This window comes from Diadema antillarum, unplaced genomic scaffold (assembly GCF_040938485.1).
Source record: "Diadema antillarum isolate AM-2024a unplaced genomic scaffold, OU_Dant_1.0 seq00000955_RagTag, whole genome shotgun sequence".
In the NCBI taxonomy this organism is placed as follows: Eukaryota; Metazoa; Echinodermata; class Echinoidea; order Diadematoida; family Diadematidae; genus Diadema; species Diadema antillarum.
This window is the reverse complement of record NW_027271803.1, coordinates 574,071-598,451: the sequence shown is the minus strand read 5'-3', so window position 1 is coordinate 598,451 and position 24,381 is coordinate 574,071. Positions and strand designations below refer to the sequence as shown.

At 38.9% G+C, this 24,381-nt stretch overlaps 1 protein-coding gene across 1 annotated transcript in view; it reads left to right on the top strand.

Moving 5' to 3' along the window:
* Nucleotides 1–24,381, top strand: part of LOC139741820 (tryptophan 5-hydroxylase 1-like) — a 147,532-nt gene that overhangs the window by 62,285 nt on the left and 60,866 nt on the right. The window contains exons 4-7 of the mRNA XM_071652404.1: nt 278–282; nt 16,978–17,073; nt 17,875–17,942; nt 18,945–18,995. Of these exons, the coding sequence (XP_071508505.1) occupies nt 278–282; nt 16,978–17,073; nt 17,875–17,942; nt 18,945–18,995 (220 nt within the window). The remainder of the gene's footprint in view (nt 1–277; nt 283–16,977; nt 17,074–17,874; nt 17,943–18,944; nt 18,996–24,381) is intronic.

Sequence of the window (24,381 nt, the reverse complement as noted above, 5' to 3'; positions counted from 1 at the left end):
CAAACATATAGATGATTGCAGGTTTGAGTGCTCCCTGGTTCCTGGATAGCTGATTGTTGAAGCCATCCCGTTCCATAGCATCTAGCCTTGGCTCAAGCTGTTGAGCCAATGAGTGTTCTTCTGTTGGCATGTTGAGCACACACGTCGATATAGCTGATGCCGGTACGCTTGTCTCTAGGCACTGAAGGGGGCATCACCCTCTTAGGTCTAGCATAGTGCTGAAGTAGAACAGCCCTGCTATTGTCAACAGACTTGGACTGTTTAGTTGTGCATCGAGGGAATGTGAGCGTACTGATCCGAGGCTGCGTGCTGCAGGTCTTGATGATCCCGGCAGGGTGTATCTGAAATTCTGTTGCCATGGCATGTGTCTCACGACAGGTTATTTACAGTCTATTTTATTTTGACACTGTCACTCACTTCAGCCAAAGGCTGTTCTTCAGTGACTCCGTGAAGTGGTAAAAACAAATCAAAGTAACATAATACAGCCTTTTATACTTAGTATACATAACATAAGAAAAGGAAGCAAACACAATGATCATACACTGTAAAATCAAGGCCATGTTCATTGAAAAATAACAGACTATGATACAAATTATCGGTTTCATTTTAGTAGACACAAATACTAACTAGAATCGGAATTTGTCAACACTGACAAATTAGGTGATCCGATATGTTCGGAAATCAATTGTTTGAGTCTCCAGATCCCAATAGGCATGACCATACCGGTTTCATCTGTGTTTAGTGGACATTGGCCGTGTGATGTTTGGATTCTCGTTTAGAAAAGGGAGTCAGACCTGCCATCTATGGTGCACAATTCCGTGTACACTAACGAAGATACAGAATGAAGTATATTTGACCTTTGACCCCACTTTCCACAGACAAGATGGCATCTGAGCAAAAAGTGGTTATTTTGTTAAATGATCCTTGTAACATGGTCTTTACGTGTACAAAATATGGGAAAGAAAGGACATGTATTCACCAAGATACAGGATGATGCATTTATGACTTTTGACCCTAATTTACATTCCCAAGATGGCGTCTGATCAAGTAGTTGTTATTTTATGAAATAATGTACGTGACATGACCTAAACATGTGCAAAATATGGTGGTGATAGGACTTTTTTTTCTTGAGTTATTGCAAAGAAAATTGCAAAAAGAAAGGAATATGAAAATACATCGAAGATAAGCTTTAATTTCAACCAAGTTTTTGGACATGATTCCGACACCGTATGAAGAAATAAAGGGGCAATTACAATAGCCCAAACTCTCAGCTACAACATATCAAAATCTGGGAGAAATTCATCGAAGCATAAGTGAGCTAGTGCTCGAAAAGGACAGTCATGTCAATTTTCATTTCCAGAAAAACTGCACTCCCATAGAGATAACACGTAAACTGATCAAATTTGACAAGCTTACTTTCAATCCATTTTTACGAGGTAATGCCGTCAACTAATCAAAATGTTGTCATCATATTAATGAAAGGACATTTAATAAGCTTCAACATACTGAAATCTGGGTGAAAATCGGCAAAGGATAAGTGAGATACGCTCGAGTGAACTTGAAATTTGATGACGTCATTTTGAAAATTTACTCTTTTTATTTTATTAAGAAATTTGATATCTTTTCATCATTTTTCCAGCATCGCCAACCCATGAAATGACATGTACAACTCATCAGCTTTTAGAATATGTAAAGAAAATTGGGGGTCACCGTCCAACCTGACGAGTAAAATCGGATTTAAAATTGGCGGTTTTTTGGCATAGTTGCACTGTATATCGCCATTGACGCGCGCGCGGAGCTTCAACTTTGACGGGCCCGTATGACGTCATATTGAGTCGGATTGACTTGAGACTTGTTGGAAATATTCCTTGACATTTCAGGCATCCGATAAATGTGAAAAAACGGGAAATTTCTATTGCATATGAGCTGTGCGTGCGTATATGTGCGCGCGCGTACGCGTCCGTCCGATTTTTTCAATTTTTCAAAAAATGCTCCAAATGGTCTGAAACGTGTGCAAAAAAAAATTGAGCTCGATTTAAGGATACAAATATTTCAACGCGCGCGTACGCGCACGTTTTGAGAGAAAATATGAATTTTGAGGACATGAGTAGAAAGCGCATAACTTCAAATATATGTGACGTAAATTTCATTGAAAAATTCCATTCCATTAATGAGATATGATTGAGAATGTGTTTTCATATAATGACGTCATAGTGACGTCACGGTTGACTGATCACTAAGATACATTAGATTTGTCGTCTTTGGGACATGATACATACATGGTATGAGTTTGAAATTGATAGGAAGAGGACTTTCTGAGCTAACCTCTGCACAACTTTTGAGGAGAAAGAAGAAAAAGAAAAGCAAAGAATCAGTACAGATACAGAAGGTGATCCGAGAGGATACTCGGATCACCTAAAAAAAAGAAAATACTACCAATTATTCTGAAATAATTCCATTAGATTACTTACGCATTGAAAAAGAAGAAAATTACTTCTACATACACATGTGATAAATGAACAAAAAATTAAAAGTGGGATCATTAAAACATAAAACTTATTGCACATACACACCCACACACAACATAAAACTGCAAATAAATTGCCTTAAAAGCCTATCCTTGTAATATATAAAACTGCAAATAAATTGCCTTAAAAGCCTATCCTTGTAATATAAAAAACTACTTTATTTAACATCGCTCGACAAACTATTCTATATTTGGCCACCGCGATATGAAAATCTACGTTTTTTTGATGTTTTTTGTTTGGTTAAATTGATGGTTAGTTTGGGTACACCTAACTGTAGGGTTGACTTCCTCAAACCATATAGATATTGTCTATACATGAATAATTCATATATATGTGAAGGCATGTTTTCGTTTACAATCATATACATGATATGTAACAACTGTTTATTGCGTCCACCCGAAAGACGATGCTATCATTACACTTTGTTCGAATCATCTGATATAGGGCTTCACTTGGAAATTTCCAGTCAACCTGCATAACCACTCTGAGTGCTCTAAATGGTATTTTCTGTAGTTTTTCAAAATATGTTTTGCCATGTTCTCCCATATAACACTCCAATAATCTATTTGATTCAGAATAACAGTTTTATAGAATATCATTGCCATTTGGTACGTGATGACCGGTCTAATTCTTTTCAGTAAACACAAACTCTTGTGCAGTTTTTCTACAAGCATTTAACATGTCGTGTCTAGCCTATGTACTGGTCAACACCAAGGTATCTGATATTCGTGACCTGATTAATGATCGTGTCCTGAATCTTTACACAAAGAACTGAAGTGCACTTTCATCTCATTCTCGACCAAATCAGTAAAAACTCGTATTTTGGGGGCATTTAGTGCTAACTTATTTCTACACAGCCACTCATTTATTCTGTCTATGCCTTCATTTAGAACCGTCACCAATCTATCAATGTTGTTTCAAGAGTAATAGAGGCATGTGTTATCTGCGTCGAGAGATACCATACTATTCCTTATCCACAAATGTAAGTCATTTATATACAAAATGAACTGTAAGGGACCTAAATTCGAACCCTGGGAATTCCACACTTTATTGTCTGTGGTCTAGATTGGAACCCCATTGACAACTGTGCACTGGTTGCGATCTGTCAGGTAACTCCAGAACCATTCAACTACTGAATCAGACAGGCCATACAGACGCGCCTTACGTAATAGAGTAACATGGTCCACTGTGTCGAATGCCTTCTTTAAATCTAATGCTACTTCACCTACAAACATTCCTTGGTAAAGTTTATTCAGCCAGTATTCTTTTACATTAATTAAGACCGTCATTGTCGAGCGTTTGGGTGTATACCTGATTGATGCACTGTCAGAAGTCCTTTCTCTTGAAGATATTTGTACAATTGATCAATATAAGTTTTTCCATAATTTTTGCTATCACTGGTAAAATAGATATTGGTCTGTAATTGTTAACCTGCGATCGTTGGCCTGCACCTTTGTATAAGGGCGTGACGCGAGACCGTTTCCATGCCAATGGAACCTTATTTTGGTGCATCATCGACAGATTAAGAATATAAATGAGAGGTTTACAAATATGTTCAGCAATAGACTTCAGGATAACTGCAGATACATTGTCCAGACCACATGCCTTTTCAGTAGCAAGATTATGTGAATGTTTCAGTACTTCGTTTTCTTCAAAATATATAAAACGGAAATGATTTTCACTGTCCATGTTTTTGGACAATATGTCCCTGCGGTCATGTACGGTATTTTCAACATTCTCTTGAATTGTTTTACCAACATCAATGAAATATGTATTAAAATATGCAACTATTTCTTCTTTATCCATCTTTTCTCCACCTTCTGATTTCACTTGTGTTATTCTACCAATTTCACATTTCTTCGGGAGAACAAAGTTCATCGATTTCCTACTCCTTGTCAGATTGACCATTACTTTTTATGATACTATTGGTAACATATTCTCTCTTTGCTTTACGAGCTCTACTTTGCTCTATTTAAGCTGTAACCGTGTTTCGTAAACACTTACATTTTTCTCAGTCAGCGGGTGAACTTAATTTTTTGGCCAAACAGCCATTTAGAGTTGATACCAATAAGTCAAAGCTGTCATGCCAGCCAAATACAGGTCCTGCCGTCTGATTAAAACCCATTATCCGATGTATAGTAACAGCTTTACCACGGACATACTTTGCTGCCGATTTGCGGAATCGCAGCACCTCATCATACGACACGATGTTTTCCATGTTGGTGTAAAATTTGAATGAAATCACTGCTACCAAACTTGTAGTGCAGTTTGACATCCAATTCAAGTTTTCTTTAGTTACCTCTATTGGTTATGCAATACTCCACGGACTGTGAGAAAGTCAGCGCTGCTTTTGTGATTTTCACCATTTGATATGAGCTTTGAGATGATTCTAAGCAATGTACGACTAATTTGTTCCGTCGTTTTAACATGAGTGAAATCACAAAGATCATAGCCTGTGTTCTTTGAGAGAATTACACATGCCTCCGTTGTGATCTTTTTCACCAAGGCATATTCTTTTTCGTCGTCCACATATTCTGCTTTAGAAATCTTCAGAATTGTATATACATACTCACGGAATACAGCAATGGATGCACAACCTTAATATTAAGGACTACCACATCATCACCAAGATAATTTATGATCTTGGTGAACATTTCCTTCCTGCCCATTGACGATTAAAAGCCACGCTCTTATCATGAAGTGCAATAGATGTCTAAGCACATTGCATTCGATTTGTATACATGTTATCAACAAGAGGCAGGCATGGCTTCATCGTCGATCACTGGGGTCTGGTCACTACGAGCAGGATTTTTTTTTTCTGAAGTCATCATTACAGCAAATATGATGGAGCGCCTCGGCTGCTGATAAATCATGTAACCCATGGCAACGCACAGCAACTTCCATATTCCAATTTTCATTACGATCTTCACAATATTTCAAGACACTAGAATTAAAACAGAAATTAAAAGGGGTGCATCTCTCATTCCCATTCTTTCGCACTGCACTACCTTATACCATCTATCAGGATGTTTGGGATTTATAGATTCACAAGCTTTCACACAAAAAAGACAGTTTCTCAAAATCATACTCTCTTGTTTGTGACCTTATTCTACCAACTGGAGCGTCATCACTGTCTCTAGATTCATCTTTTCTCTTCTTATCCAACCTATTTTCTGATATGAACCTTTCAAGTATATGGGCAGAAACAGTAGTTATGAAGTTCAATAGATGCCTGCTCTCCTTGAGAGTCCAAAACAGCTTGTATTTTGCAACGGGTATCATCGTCATTCCTCTCTATCACACACTCAATGACCGTTTTGAAAGCTCAAAGTTTGAATGTCTTCAGTGGTCCGGGCTTGCTGCAGGTTGAGAGGAGACAGTTTCCGTCATGAATCTCTGTAACAGCCATCATAATTCCTAAAATATAAAGGAAAATGAAATAAACCATATTCGTACCGAATGTCATGTTTCTTCTTTGTGCCAGAAAGATGTTAATTTATTTCTTTAAAATACAGGAATGGATTCTATATAACTCCAACCTTATCAGATGGGCCCCCAGTAGAAGCCACTGCACTGAGACACGTCAGAAACAAAACCCATTTCGGCAGATACCTCAGTACAGAGTTTATTTTACCGTCCATCTCGAAACATTAATCGGGCACTTTAGTTTCTGAAAAATACGGAAAACATTTTTTCATTGAAATGATAGTTCGAAGTCTACCACCAAAGTATGAGTGAACGCATATAAACATTGATAAGAACACCAGAAATGGATCGTAGCCCAAACCCTAAGAGAGTGGTGCATGGTAAACATCATTCTAAGATGAGCGGGTCATGATGAAATCGGGCAACCAACTTAGGTCTGACTTGACCTCGACCTGGAGAAATGATACAAGAAATGAATTCTTCATACTAAGAACCCCTTACACGAGCTCTTACTCATAGGTGTAGGGCAAGGCTTCAAGAAGTCAATTTTTCAGGATGACGACTTGCGACCATCTTAGATTTGACCTGAAGATGATCTTATATTGTAAAATTTATAACGGAAATAAATTCTACAGTCCCAACAGCCAAAAAAAAAAAAAAAACCCGGTATCATTCATCATTCCGGCTGTTCATTCAACATGGCGTCTAGCGGCCATTTTGGATATATGCAAATTAGCAAAATTGCCATAAGTTGCCGTTTGGGCAAGCAAGCTGATTTTGTTCTAGGACTTCGTTGGACCACGAATGAACAAAAAAAAAACTTCATAGGAAAGAACATCTCTAGGTTGGTGCATTGAACTTGTGGGACAGTCAAATCAACCATAGACCAGATACTGTAAATTGATTCATTTTACAAGATGTTTTTTTAATCGGAATTTTGTAGTATTATTGGTCGAACTCCTTTTCTTTTGTGTTTTTTGCGGCGTATCACATAACTCGTCCCAGTGACGAGTTCAAGTGTAGTTAGTTTGTGATCCGCTAAGGGCGTATCACAAAATGTGTATGCACGGATTTTTTTTCCTCTCTTTTTTACGTAATACGCAATTAGCGTACCACTTATTGTGTCTTTACGGAATCTTTCTTTCTTGTTTATTAGGTGATACGTCGTTAGCGTTATTGTGTGGAACCTTTTGTTTTCATTTTTCTTCTTTCAAATTTTGTGAACGCAGTATCTTAACAATGACATGACCAATTAATGTGAAATTTTCAGTCATCATATAACTTGTCAACATCTCGATAAAGAAATCTTTTTCACAACGTCAACTTATCTGTAACGTACTCATTATCATCATTTTCACATGATGTTAAATGATCGATCATATCTTCATATTTAAACTGAATATCATATTTTACCATTTTCACAGGACATAAAGTTCAGGGGTCACTTGTTCTTTTCGCACAGTGCATATCAGTCAGGCTATCATGACGCGCGCCTACGCCCGCCTCGAAATTGTAAAATGCTCAAAATAATTTCCCGACCGATTTTCCATACTTTTCGTACCATTTTAAGAGTTTCAAACATTTCCGCGCTCACAACGCGTACGCAACATGGAAATTATGCACGTTCTTTTTTGTTTGATTTGAATTCCTGATAATTTCAGTAGCAACATCCATTGATTTTTGGTCAATTTTGACCAATAGCAAGGTAAAACGCGTGCGCCGCAGTCAAAATTCCGCGCTCTCGTCAATGTGCAAATGAAGTGAAGAAACATGCCTTTGTTTACTTTGCCTTACAGAGATCTCAAAATGACAGATGATCTCCTGTTTTTTATATCATATTTCAAAAGATATAGATTGTCAATAACATTGGGAGTATCCATATTTAAGACCAATTAGATGTCATCATGTCGTCATTTGACATCAACACTTTATTGTCATGTTTCTTTTTTTTTCGTGTCGAAGATCTCTTAGTAAATATACAGATATCTTGTAGAATCGACTCACTCCCGAACGCACACAAATGTAAGCGATTTCATCCTTGTTTTTGCGTTACAGAAACAATTTGTCGAAAGGTACCTTAGTTTTGTATGTACTGAGAACTCCACTTTATTAACGTATTTCACTGAAACTTCAAGCTTGTATATCACAACCTTTTCGTGAAAATAAGAGTTGAAAATGAGGTATGGTTACAAAAGGGTGATATTGCTTTTTAATTATTAACGCCATGAATAATGCTTTTTCGATTGCTAACTGTCTTTTTTAAAGATATTTCGATGGCGGTTGACTAGTTCGCCTCTCTGATGACCCCAAGCGTTCACCTAACTCGTCCCAAAGGGATGAGTTTCATGTCTCGTTCTTTTTTTCCTTCTGACTGATTTTCTGAACATAATATCTCAGAAAGACTTGATTGATAACATGAAATTTTCTATGATCTTGTCTCATATCAATATCTGGACAAAGGGATTTTCATCACGTTAACTTTTTTTTTAATATATATGAATATGAATTAAAGGTTTATAATAATGGGGCGTCCCCGCCCGGGGCTGGGCTTTTCCAGGGTCTCTTCGGTTCCCCGGGGCGGAGTCGTCCCATGTGATACTAATTTATGTAATTTATTGTTATTGTTATGTTAATGGGGCGCGGAATGAATGACCGTGTCTCATTGTGAATAATTCATGCATGCGGAATTGCCGCACTCCACCATATATTGGATTCACTGGAATATGAATTAATGCAAATGTTTGTTAATATTCAATAGGTATGCTAAATGCCGTCAAGAGAAAAGTGTATCATTTTTTAAGTATGTACTACACTTGTCCTAGTTTTCTTCTTCTTCTTCTTCTTCATGCTATTTTACTTTTCTCCTTTTTCTTTCTTAGTTTCCATTTTCTCTACTCTTAATCTTTTCTGGTCTCATTTCTTATCCTTTTGCCTGCTTATACAACATTTTTCACACTTTGAATATGTGTAGGATTCCGTCAAAGTTATGTTCATTTATATTCGTAAATCTTCTGTAACATTGTGTGATATTTATGTATATGCCCTGCTTGTTCTGTTTATCCAGTTATGTCCTGGGCTTTTATGTTTTGTATTTATATATTCCTTTGTTCGATTTGTATATCAATAAAGTGATGAAATATAACATGTGACGTTATCTAGGCGCCATTTTGTGATTATGAGATGATATCAAATTATTGATCACATCTTTATAACTGATTTTAGGTATGAAAACATTTTAAGTCACGTGTGATCTTACAGCATAATTCTTGTTAGTCAGGTTAACATTTTGACGCATGGAGGTGCGCGTTTAAATTTTTAAATGCTCAAAATCACTTCCCGACCAATTTTCTAGTTCAAATATTTCACGCGTTTTGGCGCGTAGATCGCGTAATCAATATGGCAATGCGCTTTTTTCACTTGCTTTGGATTCCTGATGCAACCAGTAATTATATTCTTTTATTTTTTTTTTCGTCCAGCTTGATCAATAACAAGGTAAAGTTAAAATTCCGCTTGCGCGTCTATGTGCATAATATCATATAGTGAATGAGCGCATGCATGCATCTCTCACTGCTCTCCAACTTTGTTGGCTGTTTGATGACATTTTGTTATTACTTTTAGTGAAGATTTACCCCACTACAAGAATTAAGTACCAGGAAGCAGGAGGACTTTGGATGACATCTGTATTTGCCTGGTTGTCAAGATCTTACATCAAATGACATTTTAGTTGCTTGACCAAGGAAGCAACCAGGGGAAGCCATATATGCTCCATGCAGTAAAGCACAATCTGAGGTGCTCATTCGTGCATGGCTGATTAACATTGACTATGCTGTAATGGGGCCTTGCACCTGCCCTGTCTCTGATCTGAGGAAAACTGCTTGATTACAATGGGGGATATTCTTCTGATTGTGATTGGAACCCTCACCCTTCTTCCTCTTCTGAATAGATCCCATAGCTCAGCTCTCACAGCACCAAGGCCTATTGTGAAGCAGCTATTCACTCGTAAACACTTCCTACCAAGAAGGATCCCGTATGATTATAACAGCCAAGCATCTTTTAAATGTGAATTGTTTAGAGCTGGAGGTGTACACCCAAATCTAGGCCCTGTACAAGATAGCAGCCAGCTACATGGTAACCATGAAAGTAAAAAGTACGCATGCCTTACTTCGAAACAACTGTCATATGGATGGAACGGCTTGTTTCACCTCTCATATCATGGGAAGGTGAGATTACCCAGACAAGTGTAAGCTACCATAAAAGCTCTGGGTCTGAACCGTCATGTGTCCCGTGGTGGTGTGAAGATCAGAAGCCGACCTCCCCAAGGAACAGCACCTGTCTCAAAATACGGGCCGGTCAAAAACCAATCCCAGTGGCCATTTCACCGTCACCACCATATTACTCCATAGGTGCATCTCATGTAAAAAACCATGGTTTAGTAGATATTATAGTAACCTGATCCAACGTAAAACCAGTGCTTTGCCAAAACACTATCGGCAGATCAAGTTTGCTCCATGGAATGCAAGGTCTGTCAAAGCCCGGGGTAGGTCTACAGCAATATATGATTTTGTGCTGTCACAGCGCCTCGACATCATGACCCTAACCGAAACCTGGTTAACAGGTACTGATCGCGATAATCACGCGGTTGCTGACATTCACATGAAATTACCAGGATTCAAGATGTTCCATGTATATCGCTAGGGCACAGTCGAAGGTGGAGTGAGTCTTCTGCGGCGAGGTGGATTCAATGTCATTGAAAACCAGAGATTACAACTACAATCATTTGAATATATTGATTTAACCTGTACATCACACATCACTTCTTCGTTTCGCATAGTTGTTCTCTACAGGCCACCACCTTCTAGAAAAAAATGAAGCTAATGTAGGATCCTTCATCAGAGAATTGTCGCTAGTATTGGAGGTTCTGATATCATCCCGACAAAAGTTTATGTTGGCAGGAGACTTCAACATTCACTTCGAAGATCCTGCAAATAACGATTCAAAGAAGTTACTTCAAGTACTGGAGCCTGCAAACCTTCGGAATTATGTAAACATTCCGACACATCGCAGTGGTCACACTTTGGACCTGCTGATTGCTTCAGAAGATGATAATTTTGTCTCTGGTGTTTCGGCAACTCATTCTCTGCCTTCTAATCATCTGGCTGTGCTGTGTACTTTGGCTGCTGCTCGTCCGCTCTTCATAAAAATGCAGATTTCTTCACGAAATACGAAAAACATCGATGTGGTCAGTTTCCAAGTCTCGCATAATGGCTGACTCGGTAGTTGATCCTGATGCACTTACTCAAGTCTATGACGCAGAACTTCGTAGAATCTTTGACGAATACGCTCCCATGGAGCAGAAGGATGTTGTTGTGCGACCACATGCTCCATATATGATTCTCACATTCACTTCGTGAAGCAAAGCAAAAACGAAGAAAGAGCGCGAGAAAGAGGATGAAATCTGATCTACATGTTCATAAAGAAATCTACCAGGCACTGTGTATAGAATACAGCAAACTCCTGTACCACGAAAAGAATGAGTATATCTCAAGTAAGATCAACACCACTGATCAACGCAGTCTTTATCGCATGGTCAAAAGCATGTCTTGTCCTTCCTCATCGATGGCACCTCTGCTGCGACATCACCACTCACCGGAGCAATTGGCTAATGACTTTGTGGATTTTTTTTATCAGAAGATAGAACGTCTACAGAATTACTGTCATGTTGATGGGCAAGTTTATGAAGATCTCTCACTTCAATTACGTAGGAAATGCACCATCACAATGTCTGAATTTGACTTTGTCTCAGAAGATGTTATATCAAACACTCTCAAGGCAGTTTCCACTTCCTCTTCAGCACTCGATCCTATTCCTACGTCATTGTTGAAAAATTGTATGTCCAGTCTGCTGTCCTCCATCACAAAAATTGTAAATGCCATTCTGCAAACAGGTCGATTCCCTTGTTCTCTGAAGCACTCTTTAGTTCATCCACGTCTTCTTCTTGCTTTTGAGGCAGCAGCAGCTAAATAATGTCCCTCAATTGTTGTAGCCAAGTTACAGTCTGTGGAGTAGGGTGTGTCAGGTCCATGTTGTCAGGAGGGCGGAGATCAGGGCACTCACTCAAGATGTGTTGAGCAGTCTGTTCTGGTGCACCACACTGGCAAGCTGCTGACGGGCGTAGCCCCCAACGATGCATGGCTGTATTGAAACGCCCAACTCCCGTTCGAATCCGATTTAGAGACACCCACTCACTCCTTGGGAGGTTTGCTCCTGGGGGGACAGATGTATTGGGCGTGACAACTAGTTGGGCAGGTCGTTGGGTGTCTTCCCAGCTTGTTCTCCACGTCTGAAAAAGAGGGACTGCCATGTAATGATCTCAGGAGCTATCGACCTATTTCTAATCTGAGCTTCATTTGAAAACTGATTGAAAAAGCCGCTTGCGCACAGATCAAAGAGTACCTCTGTGAGCAGGACTTAATTCCTTCAACGCAGTCTACCTATAGGAAAAACTACAGTGTAGAAACAGTCCTTTTGAAAGTCTATCATGAGATCCTGCTGGACCTAGATTCACACAAGGAAGCCATCCTTGTCCTTCTTGACTGTAGTGCTGCATTTGACACCGTGGACCATCCCATCCTCCTTCGAAGGCTGGACAAGAGGTATGGGTTCCGCGGAAATGTCGTGGAATGGCTAAAATCCTATCTGAAAGACCGGACACACAGTGTGCACATTACGGACGCAACATCTGATATCCCCCATGACACCTGTGGCGTCCCACAAGGTTCAGTTATGGGACCACTGATATTTACGCTTTACAGTTCTCCAATCATCGACGTCATCAATGATCATGGCCTTCAACCTATGGTCTACGCAGATGACACACAGATTCTGGTCACTTTCAACCCGGACGATCGACAGGCGTCTGTTCTCAAGCTCAACAAGTGTCCTGTGGCAGTCAGTATCGGTGATGTCAACATTATGCCATCGTCCTGTGTTCGAAGTCTTGGCGTCCTTCTTGACAGACATCTCACCATGAAGGAACACATCAAGCATGTCTGCAAGTCTGCTACAGCTGCTCTTCGATGTCTTGGCAAACTAAGACCCTACCTCACAAAGAAGCTCACTCACACTTTAGTTCACTTTTTTGTTATTAGTAGGTTAGATAACAGGAATGAGTAATAGTCTGTTGATTAATCTTCCTCAATCGGATTGTTATCATCTTCAAAGGATTCAGAACGCTGCTGCCCGCATCATTGAAAAGCTCTTCAAGCATAGTGCAATTTCACGTACTCTTACTCAACTTCACTGGCTCCCCATGGAAAAGCGTCTCATATTGAAGATTCTCTTGTTAGTTTATAAGTTTCAAAATGATATCAGCCCACAATATATCAAGGAATTAATCACCTCACCTGTCTCCACAAGTAACTACTTGTGGAGACAGGTGAGGTTGGTAGATTACGACATCAATCCCTTCTCCGCATTCCTAAAGTTGATACAATGTTTTACGATGACAGATCTTTTTCAGTTGCTGCCCCAAGATTGTGGAACTCGTTACCGCAACATATCAGTCATTTGTCTTCATTGGTTTCATTCCAATCTTCTTTAAAGACTCATTTATATGTGAACTGATCTTTTTTCTTTGTACATGTGTGTGCGTATTAAAAGTAATTTGTTTATGTTTTGTGATAATATTGTAAAGCGCAAAGGGAACATTCACTTCTTATATGTGCTATGAAAATGTTATCATTATTACAGTGATAAAATCCTTTTTCTTAATCTTCTGTCCTATGTAAAGTTTAATTATATAGGTTGGTAGAGCCATGTGGCTATGTCGATGAGAACTCTGCCTTTCACACCGTCGGACAGGAGTTCGATTCCGGCAGGACGATTTTATTTTTCAGTTGAGCTACACTCAGATGTCATTCATGTTGAATTCATTTTATCGAGTATACACACCAATTTCCCTTTGTTTTGTATCTAAGGTTGAAATGCTACGATTGCTGTAAAACTTTGTGGACCGGTAGAGTTTGACCAACTGATTACATTATATATGAAGGCAAGTTGATAGATAGCCATCTTGAATATGAAAATTTGGGTCAAACTTCATATTTCAAAAGGCATATATAGAGGTCAAGATTATGCTTAGAAAACTCAGAATCCTCTTAAATTTTGCTCGTGTCAAAGACATCTTGCGTGGTCATGGAAAGGAGAATTAATCAACGGAACTTAACAAGTTCAGTTTGTTGCTCTAAGAATTCAGTGGCATTTAATGTGATACTATTTTTTTTCTTTTTTAAAGAAATATTGAGCTCGAAATGTTGCGTACGAAGCTCATGGGATAATTTTGTTATCGCCAAATTACAATTCTAATAGCTTAACATCGATTGTCAAGAAGAGTCTTAAGTAGATATGGTATAGCGTCATCTATGAACTCTGAGTTACAAATGAAAAATAACACAGTCTGAAAAGAATTTGCGAATTGATTGTGGCCGAAGTGATATTTTTCTTTCTTTAAACATTTCCTAAGAAACCTATGGTTAGTCCGTGGATAGATGAAGATGTGCCGTAACCGACGCTGGTTTTAATGTAAGCCACCTGGGTATACTATATCGTCTTTCTTTTGTCTTTTTTTTTTTGGTAGTTGAGGTAAACTTTCGATAATTATAAGTGCGTTCAAATTAAGAATGTCGTGTCAATTATCTACATCCGAAGGCACGCACATACAGCCTCTCTTTGATTTGTACTTAAAGGGGATGGCTAGTAACTGATCAGTGGGAACCAGTGGGAATGCTGGATGATGATTGTTCCAATCCTTGTGGGATTCATTTAAGAGTACATTATATATCTATTCTTGGGTGAAAATTATTTGCTTCAGGATGGTCTCATATTGAAGTAATGTGCAGTTTAATGTTTCCAGGTAAGCGTCCCTGGTCAGTGACGGGGCATTAATCTGCACATTACTTGAATATGAGACCGTTCTGAAGCAAATAATTTTCACACAACAGTAGATATATAATGTACTCTTAAATGAATCCCACAAGGATTGGAACAATCATCCCTCAGCATTCCAACTGATTCCCACTGATCGGTTACTAGCCATCCTCTTTAAGGATGTATTGTTCAAATATATTATTGTCAAAGGAGGCAGTATAGAACAGAGTATCATGCTGAACTCAACCTGAGTTACACGGCAAGCGTTCAATTTGATACATTTTTCTTCTTGTCAATCAGTCAATGGTGATCGAATAACATAATATGATATGACACGATACACCAGTACCTTACAAAGGGAAGTAAATGCACGATGCGATCAGTAGCACGTGAGTGCCGCCGTTGACTTCGGTTCAATATAATTCTCCTTTAAAGGATTTTCTACGCCTATTGGCATAGAGATAGTTGGATGTCCAACATTCTTTTTCCTTACCCCTTCAAACCCAGGCTTGAAGTTGACGATCACGGGCGACCAATATCTGATCCGTGATACTCCCATGCGTATCAACTCTCTGTTTTCTTTCTTTTCTTTTCTTTTCTTTTTTTTTACAGTTGAGCTAGACTCCGATATCGTTCGTATTGAAAACATGTTGTCAAGTAAACACACCCGCACGCACACGCAATTTCTTTTTATCTCGTATCGTAGGTTTCATCGCTTCTGCTGCTGTAAAATTTTGTATTCTCGTAGAGCTTGCCCAGCTGACTAGATCATCCAGAGGCGAGGTTATACCTAGTCATCTCGGTTATGCAAATAAGAGTCAACTTCATATTTCTCAACTTCTAATTCTCAGCTCAAGATGACCCTTAAAACATTTTATTGTCATGCTTCCTTTTTCTTGTGTCAAAGACTTCTTGGTGTACATATGTAGTAAAAAAGCATGTACAATTGACTTACTCCCATTCGCACACACACGTACGCGATTTCTCTTTGTTTTACATTACAGGAACAATTTGTCGAAACGTATCTTAATTCTGTAGGTCAGTGCAACTCGATTACACGAACGTATCTAGACAAAACTTCCAGTCGATGTAGTTCTTCCTTGTTCATGGAAATGGGAGTCGAAATCGAGGTATATAACACCATTCCTTTCTAAAAGTACTGCTTTGATTTCTAACTGTCCACTTTAAACAGCTGTCGTGAATGGTCGACCGGTATCTGATCACCCCCCCCCCCTCTAACTAGCTAACTCATCTTAAAGTGACGAGTCTCATATCTCGTCTTGATGTTTTACCTTAGTTTGCTACTTATTTACGAATGTATCGTAGAATTTAACGCCATTTATTGTTTTAGTGTGTGTAAAATGATATATTATGCAAACTGTGTGTATTTTTCTTTCTTTTTTTAATCAGTCCAGTGGCTCAATGAAGAACAGCCCTAGATGAAGGAGTGAAATAAAAGAAATTCATACTCATAAGGTCGTGATGTTATCAATTGATCAGATTCCATTAGAAATACATTATGTGTCAAATAGTACGATTGAGGAAAATTATTGTATTCTAGCTATATATCTAGTGTCCCAAAAAAGCGGAACGGTGGATTTTCAGTACCTTGCGTTTTAAAATGGATATATTTTATGACATCATTAGAAAGAGCATCTTCCACAGAAGACAAAAATGCCAAAATCATTAAAATTAGATAATTTGGTACAACTTTCACATTTGGCGCGCACACACACACACACTGTTTTTTCCTGGCCCGCTCCCAATATGAAAGCTGTATCTTTTGTTGACATGGATCAACGGGCTTACACAATACACATTCTTCGCTCATACGTCACAAAAATCAAGCGAAATTTGAAAATGACTGCATTTACAGAATTTGGTGTAGAATAAACAGTTCTGAACCAAATTATTTAATTTTAATAATTTTGGCTTCATTGTCTTCTGCGCAAGATGCTCTTTCTAATGATGTCATAAAATATATCGCTTTTAGAACGCAAGGTACTAAAAATCCACCGTTCCGCTTTTTTGGGAGGACACCCGGTATAAGTAAAGCGTGACGACGTACTTTACTTATGAGTTTGCAGATGCCAAGGAGAACAAAATGCCCGACTTTCCAAGAAAAATCGCCGATTTAGACAATTCTGCAAAAAGGGTTTTGACGTATGGCGCGGAGCTTGATGCTGATCATCCGGTAAGATTTTTCCTAAAATTTTTTTTGATTTTAACCTCACATTATATTGTTCTCCACCACATACGTCTATATATACACGGGTACACGTCACGAGGCCGTCACCTACGAGTAATGCAGCCCAGGAGTCATACAGCCAACAAATCATGCAGTCCACTACTTATACAGCCCACGTAAAAAAGTAATAAACAATATTCAGTAAACGCGTGCATCAGATCTTTCCACATTTATTTCTAAAAATGCAAAAACACCCTCGTTTTCATGTTAAATCTTTGACCTGTTTTCTATATTCTTACTCCTCCCCTACCCCCCCCCCAAAAAAAATCTTCCTACGAATGGGCTGTATGACTCGTGAGCCGTATAACTCTTGGGTTGTATGACTCATGGACTTGTTCTTTTTTATGTCGATCTCGTAGACCGTATAACTCGTGGGTGTCAGTCTCGTGAGATGACCCCATTATACATACCCAAAGATGCGTACTAATGGAAATTGGTGGAAACATTCGGATTATTTGCATGATCAAGAATAAAGGCAAGGACTGGAAGGGATATCCTCTTCCTGCATTTCCAACTTGTGTTATAGAAACGCTGTGACCATCACTGGATAAATTTGCCTTTGTAAGTAAAGCAATGAGTGATTTCCACATTTCACCTAAATTTCTATCGATGAAAACTAATGAGGCGGGGTGTTCAAACTGGCAAGAACCATGGATGTAACATCACTCTGATTGATGCTTTGATAAGGGACGCTTTATTTTGACATTTAATGTTGTCGTTCTCTTTCACCTACCATTTTGCTATCAGGGCTTTACAGATAATGAATACAGACAAAGGAGGAAGTACTTTGCTGACATCGCCTACAACTACAAACAGTAAGCAAGTTGATCACCTGCGCTATGGCAAGATAGGGAATAATGTCACTTCAACCACAAAGGACAAGGGATGTTGATGTTGATCGTTTATCATACATTACAAAAGACATCATATCATGTGTACAGGTCATGATACGACTAATTCTACTTTCAGCTTTACTTCCTTTTCTATTCTTTTTTCCCTTCTATTTTCTAGTGTGAGAATAGAGAAATGATTTGCACCCTGAACAAGTACATTGCATACGTATTTCCTATGTTATATAGATCCGAAATTTATCAAAGGCTTTTTTATACATAGGCCTACAAAACACAAGTGGCAAACTCTCTATTCTACATTTGTTTCCAAGTCCATACATACATATGCTGATATATATGGAATTATGGTACATCATACAAAAAAATAGAAGTTAATGAGGAACGTATGGCCCGTTTGGACTTCATTTAATGAAAGCTTTGATCACTCACTTAAGAGGGCATCAATTTTACATCTGATAATTCAACGGCACACGTAACCAAAACATCTCTACATTAGAGGTATTGTACGCGTATTTTACAGAGCTTACAAAGAAAAGAATTATCTTCCTGTGGCTATCAACCATTTCAAAACTCGGGTAAGAAATTTCTGAAGACGGATGCTTCCTTCTTAAATTCTCCTTTGATATCACTTTGGATTACCCTGCCATATCCTTTTCCTTTGCGAAAAGTGCACGTATTTACTTCGAATTTCATTATTAGTACTATCTGTTTACGTGAATTGTTTACTAAACCCCTCATTGTTTATATCCTTGACAGAGAGAGAGAAAAAAAAATAGCGAACACAAACGTGAAAAGTGTCCGCAGGTTTGACGTACAGTGTAAAATGTAAGTTACTACAGGTGAGCATCTTATTCCTCAACGTGATGACAGATGAGTTGCATACAACTTATGTTCATAATTTGTGTTAGGCATTTTATTTTCATTGACCATTCTTTCTTTTTTTTTGGCATCGTCTTTTTCACGCAGCGGTCATCCTATACAACGTGTGCAGTATACGGAGGAAGAGACAAAAACATGGTATGAAAACAGTACACTCACTAAGACCTTCATCTGCCTTTCGTCACTTTGAAGTGATCTCAAATATATTTGCTTCCATCATACTTTCATTTACGTCAGGTCTATTTCAGTTTCCCTGTTGGAAAGTACACAGATTCCCATAGTGTGTTCGCAATGTGTATACAAAGTTGGCTAAGTGAAAATGCTCGAATTTAACAATGTGAAGATGATTTTCCACTGTGGTGTGTTTTTGTTTACTGAGTGTTTACATAGTAATGCTTTATTTCACACTGTGAATTGATGATTCACAATGTGTCCACAATAAAAAAACACTTGAATTTAACGAGATAGAGAGACCTCAAAATGTGTTCACAATTTGTTCACACTGTGCTTCACATTCTTTTTCACACTGTGGGACATTGTGCTCTTTCAGGCATGGTTCCCTTTCTGTTTGATATTCTTTTCGATGTTTACCATATATAGTAGATGACGCTAATGATAATTCGCAAGAAACATTAATCTTTCCTCCGTTAAGTTTTCATGAAATATGATAGATGTCATTCCCCTCATTATATACGCACAACAACCAATTAGACCCTCATCAAAATACCGTAACATTATAAGGGAGAAAATACGCAAAATTTGACGACAGTGTTTCTGCATGTTTGATAACTTCTTTGTGAATAAGTGTGATCTCCTAAGCCGTGCATGACGAGCACACATTAGAGACAAATCGGCCACTTTTCAAATTTCACAACGGTCATTTGGGGGTCTGTGGAATTTTTTTTTTTTTTTACCTCGATGGTGACAATTTGAGCTGGCAAAATGAAACGTAGCTGCACAAATTGTCGTCGGCCATGCACTGTGAATTGTGTGATTGGGGTGGTTGCTCCGATGTTATGCTTTGGTGGGGTAGGTATGACTGGTAAGTCATGCGTATGTGTGTGTGAGGGGGGCTGCATGGTATGTGCTGTGTATACTTTGTAGGTGCGTATTATGTGACTTGTGTATGCGTTTGCACATAGCTGTGTGTGTGTGTGTGTTTTGAGTTTAATAATTATATAATATTGACTGGCCCTGAGGGAGGTACCAGAAAATATTGCCCAAACTGAGAGCATATTGCCCGAGTCGAAGACGAGGGCAATATGTTTTCAGTGCCGGCAATATTTATCTGGTACCTCCCGAAAGAAAGGCCAGTCAATATCATAATTATTACCTATCCCCTAGGTAAAATAAGAAAATGGGTGAATACGGCTATAGACTTTGATACAGATCACGCCACATTTGACTACCTGTAGACCATCAACATATCGAATATTTGCAAAATTGTTCATCAATGTTTATCATTCAACTCCAACTTCAAAGATACATATGTAGTTGTAACAGGCAAACTTCAAACATCTGAACGCTCTTACACTTTACTTTTACTTCTCTGTTTAAAGTTGGAGAGCTGTAAAACTGACGGTCGCTGTGCAATTACTGAGCACAAATGGACTAGTCATTGTTTGACGCCTATCGGCCTATAATGCTGCTGTAAGTGGTATGAGTTGATTTATCAGCGTTCTTCTGCGATGCGTGTAACTGACACCCTGGACGTCCTGGAATGTTTTCTTTTCGTGGTCAATGGGAATGTTTACGTTTAAAGCAGGGAGGTGGGGAGGAGATTCCACTCCTCTTCCCATCTCCCTGTTTTACAGTGCACTCATATTATAACGAACACGGTTGTAACAAAATTCTGGTTATAACGAAGTAAAAATTTGGGCTGCAATGTCATCCACACTATGTATTTCTATCGTTTATTTGTTCAATTATAACAAAATTCCGATATAACGAAAGAAAACTGCCGGTCCCGAGGATTTCGTTATAACAGGAGTCCACTGTATATGTAAAACCCCGGATGCTCGTGATATGCTCTAATGTCGCCTGCTGAACTCCCCACCCTGCAAAATACCAACTGTAATTGCCTCGCAAAACTACCTCGTATAGGTAATAATACAATATGTGGAAACTGTGCGTGTGTGGTGGTTATATAGTGGTAGTGGTTTGTTTGCCTGTGTGTATACGTGTGCCTGTCTGTTTGTGTTTGGGTTTTGATGTTTGTGCGAACGAACTTTTTGAGCAGCAGGCACTACTGTGACAATGAAAATGCCTTCAACGTGTATGAGCACGTGTTTATAGAGTTCACAGCGGCGATGATTTCAAATAGTATGGGTGTATCAATTTCAGCGGTGAAGCGGGCTAGGAGAGAGACCGAGAGAAAAGGCTTACAAGGGAGGTACCCTTTCCCTAAATGTTATCTGTCTTTGTTCACTTTTTCACAGCAGTCATATTCTTCCATCAGTCTTAACTTCAACTTCCATATCACTATTCTTTGTCCCAGAATAAGTTTGGCATGCTTTATGCATGAACGAATAATTTCGACACGCCGTAAATAATTTCCCAATCGTTAGTTGATTTTAGCACAAACGAACTGCCATATGCACACCGCAAATACATACGTATTTATAAACAAACACAAACAAACACTCAAATCCTCATAATGCATATAAACCACTTCAACACACATTTTTCCATAATAAGCAATAACACATACACACACACACACACACACACGAACGGACACTCAATTATCATGTGCGGGCGCACATACTAACTTCGTTGAAACCTCACCGTGACTTTTTACATGGCTTGTTTGCATAGATGTTTCCCTGTAAGTTATGTGTTGGTATTTCAATGACTGTGTCAAGAATGATATTACCCCAAAAATGTGTTTCGAGGGCGTGCGACAATTTGTACCGTCAGCCCTCATCACAAATTGTCGCCAGACGACAAATTGTGATGGGGCGACAATTTAAGCAGCCAACTCCGTCACAAATTGTTGCCTGTTTCAGGGGCGACAATTTGTGACGGGGCGACAATTAAGTCGCAACAGGTGTTGCAATATCTGCAATCTACAATGTGACATTCATGTTATTCATGACGCTCATGAGTATTGAGCAAATAGGTGCACTCAGAGTACTTTGTCGCGCAGTATGACCCTTGCCACAATATATACTAGGTGTTTCAAAAAACATTTCCCCCTTTTGATCATCAATAGTTCAAAAACTATTCATCCGATAAAACTGTCATTGATATGAGTAATAGCTGAATAGTGTACAATTTTGTTGAAGGTAATTTGAATGTGAAAGCATTAATTAGTTTCATTAAATCTAAGATTGATTTTGAAATAAGGTTGCAGATTTTGGTCATATTTTACCCCTCTGTACAAAAATGGAACTTTGCACAGGAACCAATGATGTGTATGTGAGTGTGTGCTGACAATGGCCCTGAACAATGGACATGCCTGAACCACCTGTTGACTAGGCGTCAGTCTCGCGCTCCCAGGCACATGAATGCGTAATCAATAATTCATGTGGATTGCCCTGGCACTGCTAGTCTGAATTCATGCACGGTAAAGGGTAAAATGCATGCACATGGAAAAAGTAAGCACATGTTTCCATGTGCTTGCAAACACCGCATTTCATTCCAGCTGGCAATCACTTTCAAATTTTGCTTTACATATCACTAAATTTGGGATCTAAATAAGCATAAATAATCTAAAGTTCTTCATTTTAATTCAACTGTGTATTAATAGTCTGACAAATTTGTCGCTTTTTCGATAAAAAGAGATCATTTTTGATAAACGTTTTTCATTAGGGCGATTTGTTTCACAGTAGATTTACTTAAGGCTCCATATACACAGGTGTATACTCTAATTGATTTTCTCTGCTTCCTGTCACCATGTTTACGACAGAACAGAAGGTATTCATTGTAATTTCGTTTTTCAGAAGTAGGGAGAGCACTGTCGCGACTTAACGACAGTATCGGCAGGCGTTTGACTTTACACAGATACTGCCAGAGGCTGAATAAAGACTAGTTGTGATAGTGGAATTTCTCATGAATTGATAATGAAGCATTCAAACCCTGGCCATTGTTCAGGACTATTGTCAGGGTGTTAACCACACACTCCCGGAGGGAGTGGCTAGAGCAGGGAGGAAGTACGTCATGCACGACACTTGCGTGGTTTCGCAGGGTGTACGTACGCACGCCACGTCTAGCCGTGAGGAGTTACGTGCATTGTATGTTGTGCACGTGGTAAGTGAGTTGTACGTGCTTACAACGCACGATATCCGTGCGATTGCCACGTTATCTTACGGAGTTTGTAATTACACGTGCTGCTCACGTACGGTATCCCTACTCTCTCGCATATTGTAAGTGCGTGCAAGTGCGATGATTTTTTTTTTCCCGGTCAGATGTTAGGGGAACTTATAGGCCCAATTATAGGACCACCTTCCCAGGTTCTTCAGATGTATAATCGTCTTCTCCATGGGTTTTACACGTGTGCATGGTAGTTTGAACTTTTGTGTGCCATATTAATTTCATGTCCATAGGTTTACATGTGAATTGTGTGTATATTTGACTCACTGACAGAGAAAGGGTTAATAGGCTACATTAGGTATAGGACCTAAGCATTGTATAACATAATTTTGGTTTAAACAGCCTAACACATCGGCGCTGGAGGTGAGGTGCATACGATTTGCTGTTACGAAGTCTGCCATCTTTACACCCAGTTTCAGAGGTGGTGGCTATTCAGCCATCCAGGCATATTTTGAGCTAGATTTAACAGCATATTACTGGAACAATGAATGTAGGCCTATGGTTTTGCAGTTTTCTCCGAGTCTGAAGGTGTCACGTTTGCAATTAAGGCCCTGTATAAGTTAATACTGTCATCATAATAAATTCTTCCTTTGCCTAATTTCAAAATACATGTATACACATGTTTAGAGAATTGTACTGACCTTTTCACTGTTCTACATACACGATGATGACCAATGCCTTTTTACCAAGCTTATGCAACTCTTAAATGTAACAATTTTTTTCAGAACCCCCCAAAACCTAGTCAATTCATGCACTGACAACTCAGAGCCCAAGATTTCTAAATGCTTTGCTTCTTCAAGCAGTTTTTGATTGTCTCTTATGTGCCGCAAAATATGATATATGCATAATATTTTTAATAACCATGAACATTACTCATCGCCTGCCAGACAGAAGGGTCCTATAGCATGACGTTTTGGTTTGTGACACTATTCAATAGAGTTTTGAAAGCTCTTTCATACAATATTACAATCATTTTTCTGTGTATGCGATTTTTTCGAGCCCAGAATCCTTACAGGGCATTTCTGCCCGGTAGGTGAAGTAGAACAGTAATTGCCAACATCATGACATCTTGGAGACGAAATGATGACACTCGTCCGTCTGCTCGGCTTGTGTACATTGCAGAAATCAGTGCGCGCAACTTACGTTTTAAGTGCGCAGCAGGTGCTTATTCGATACGATCTGCGTGCTTTATTGAACAGTTGAACTCAGG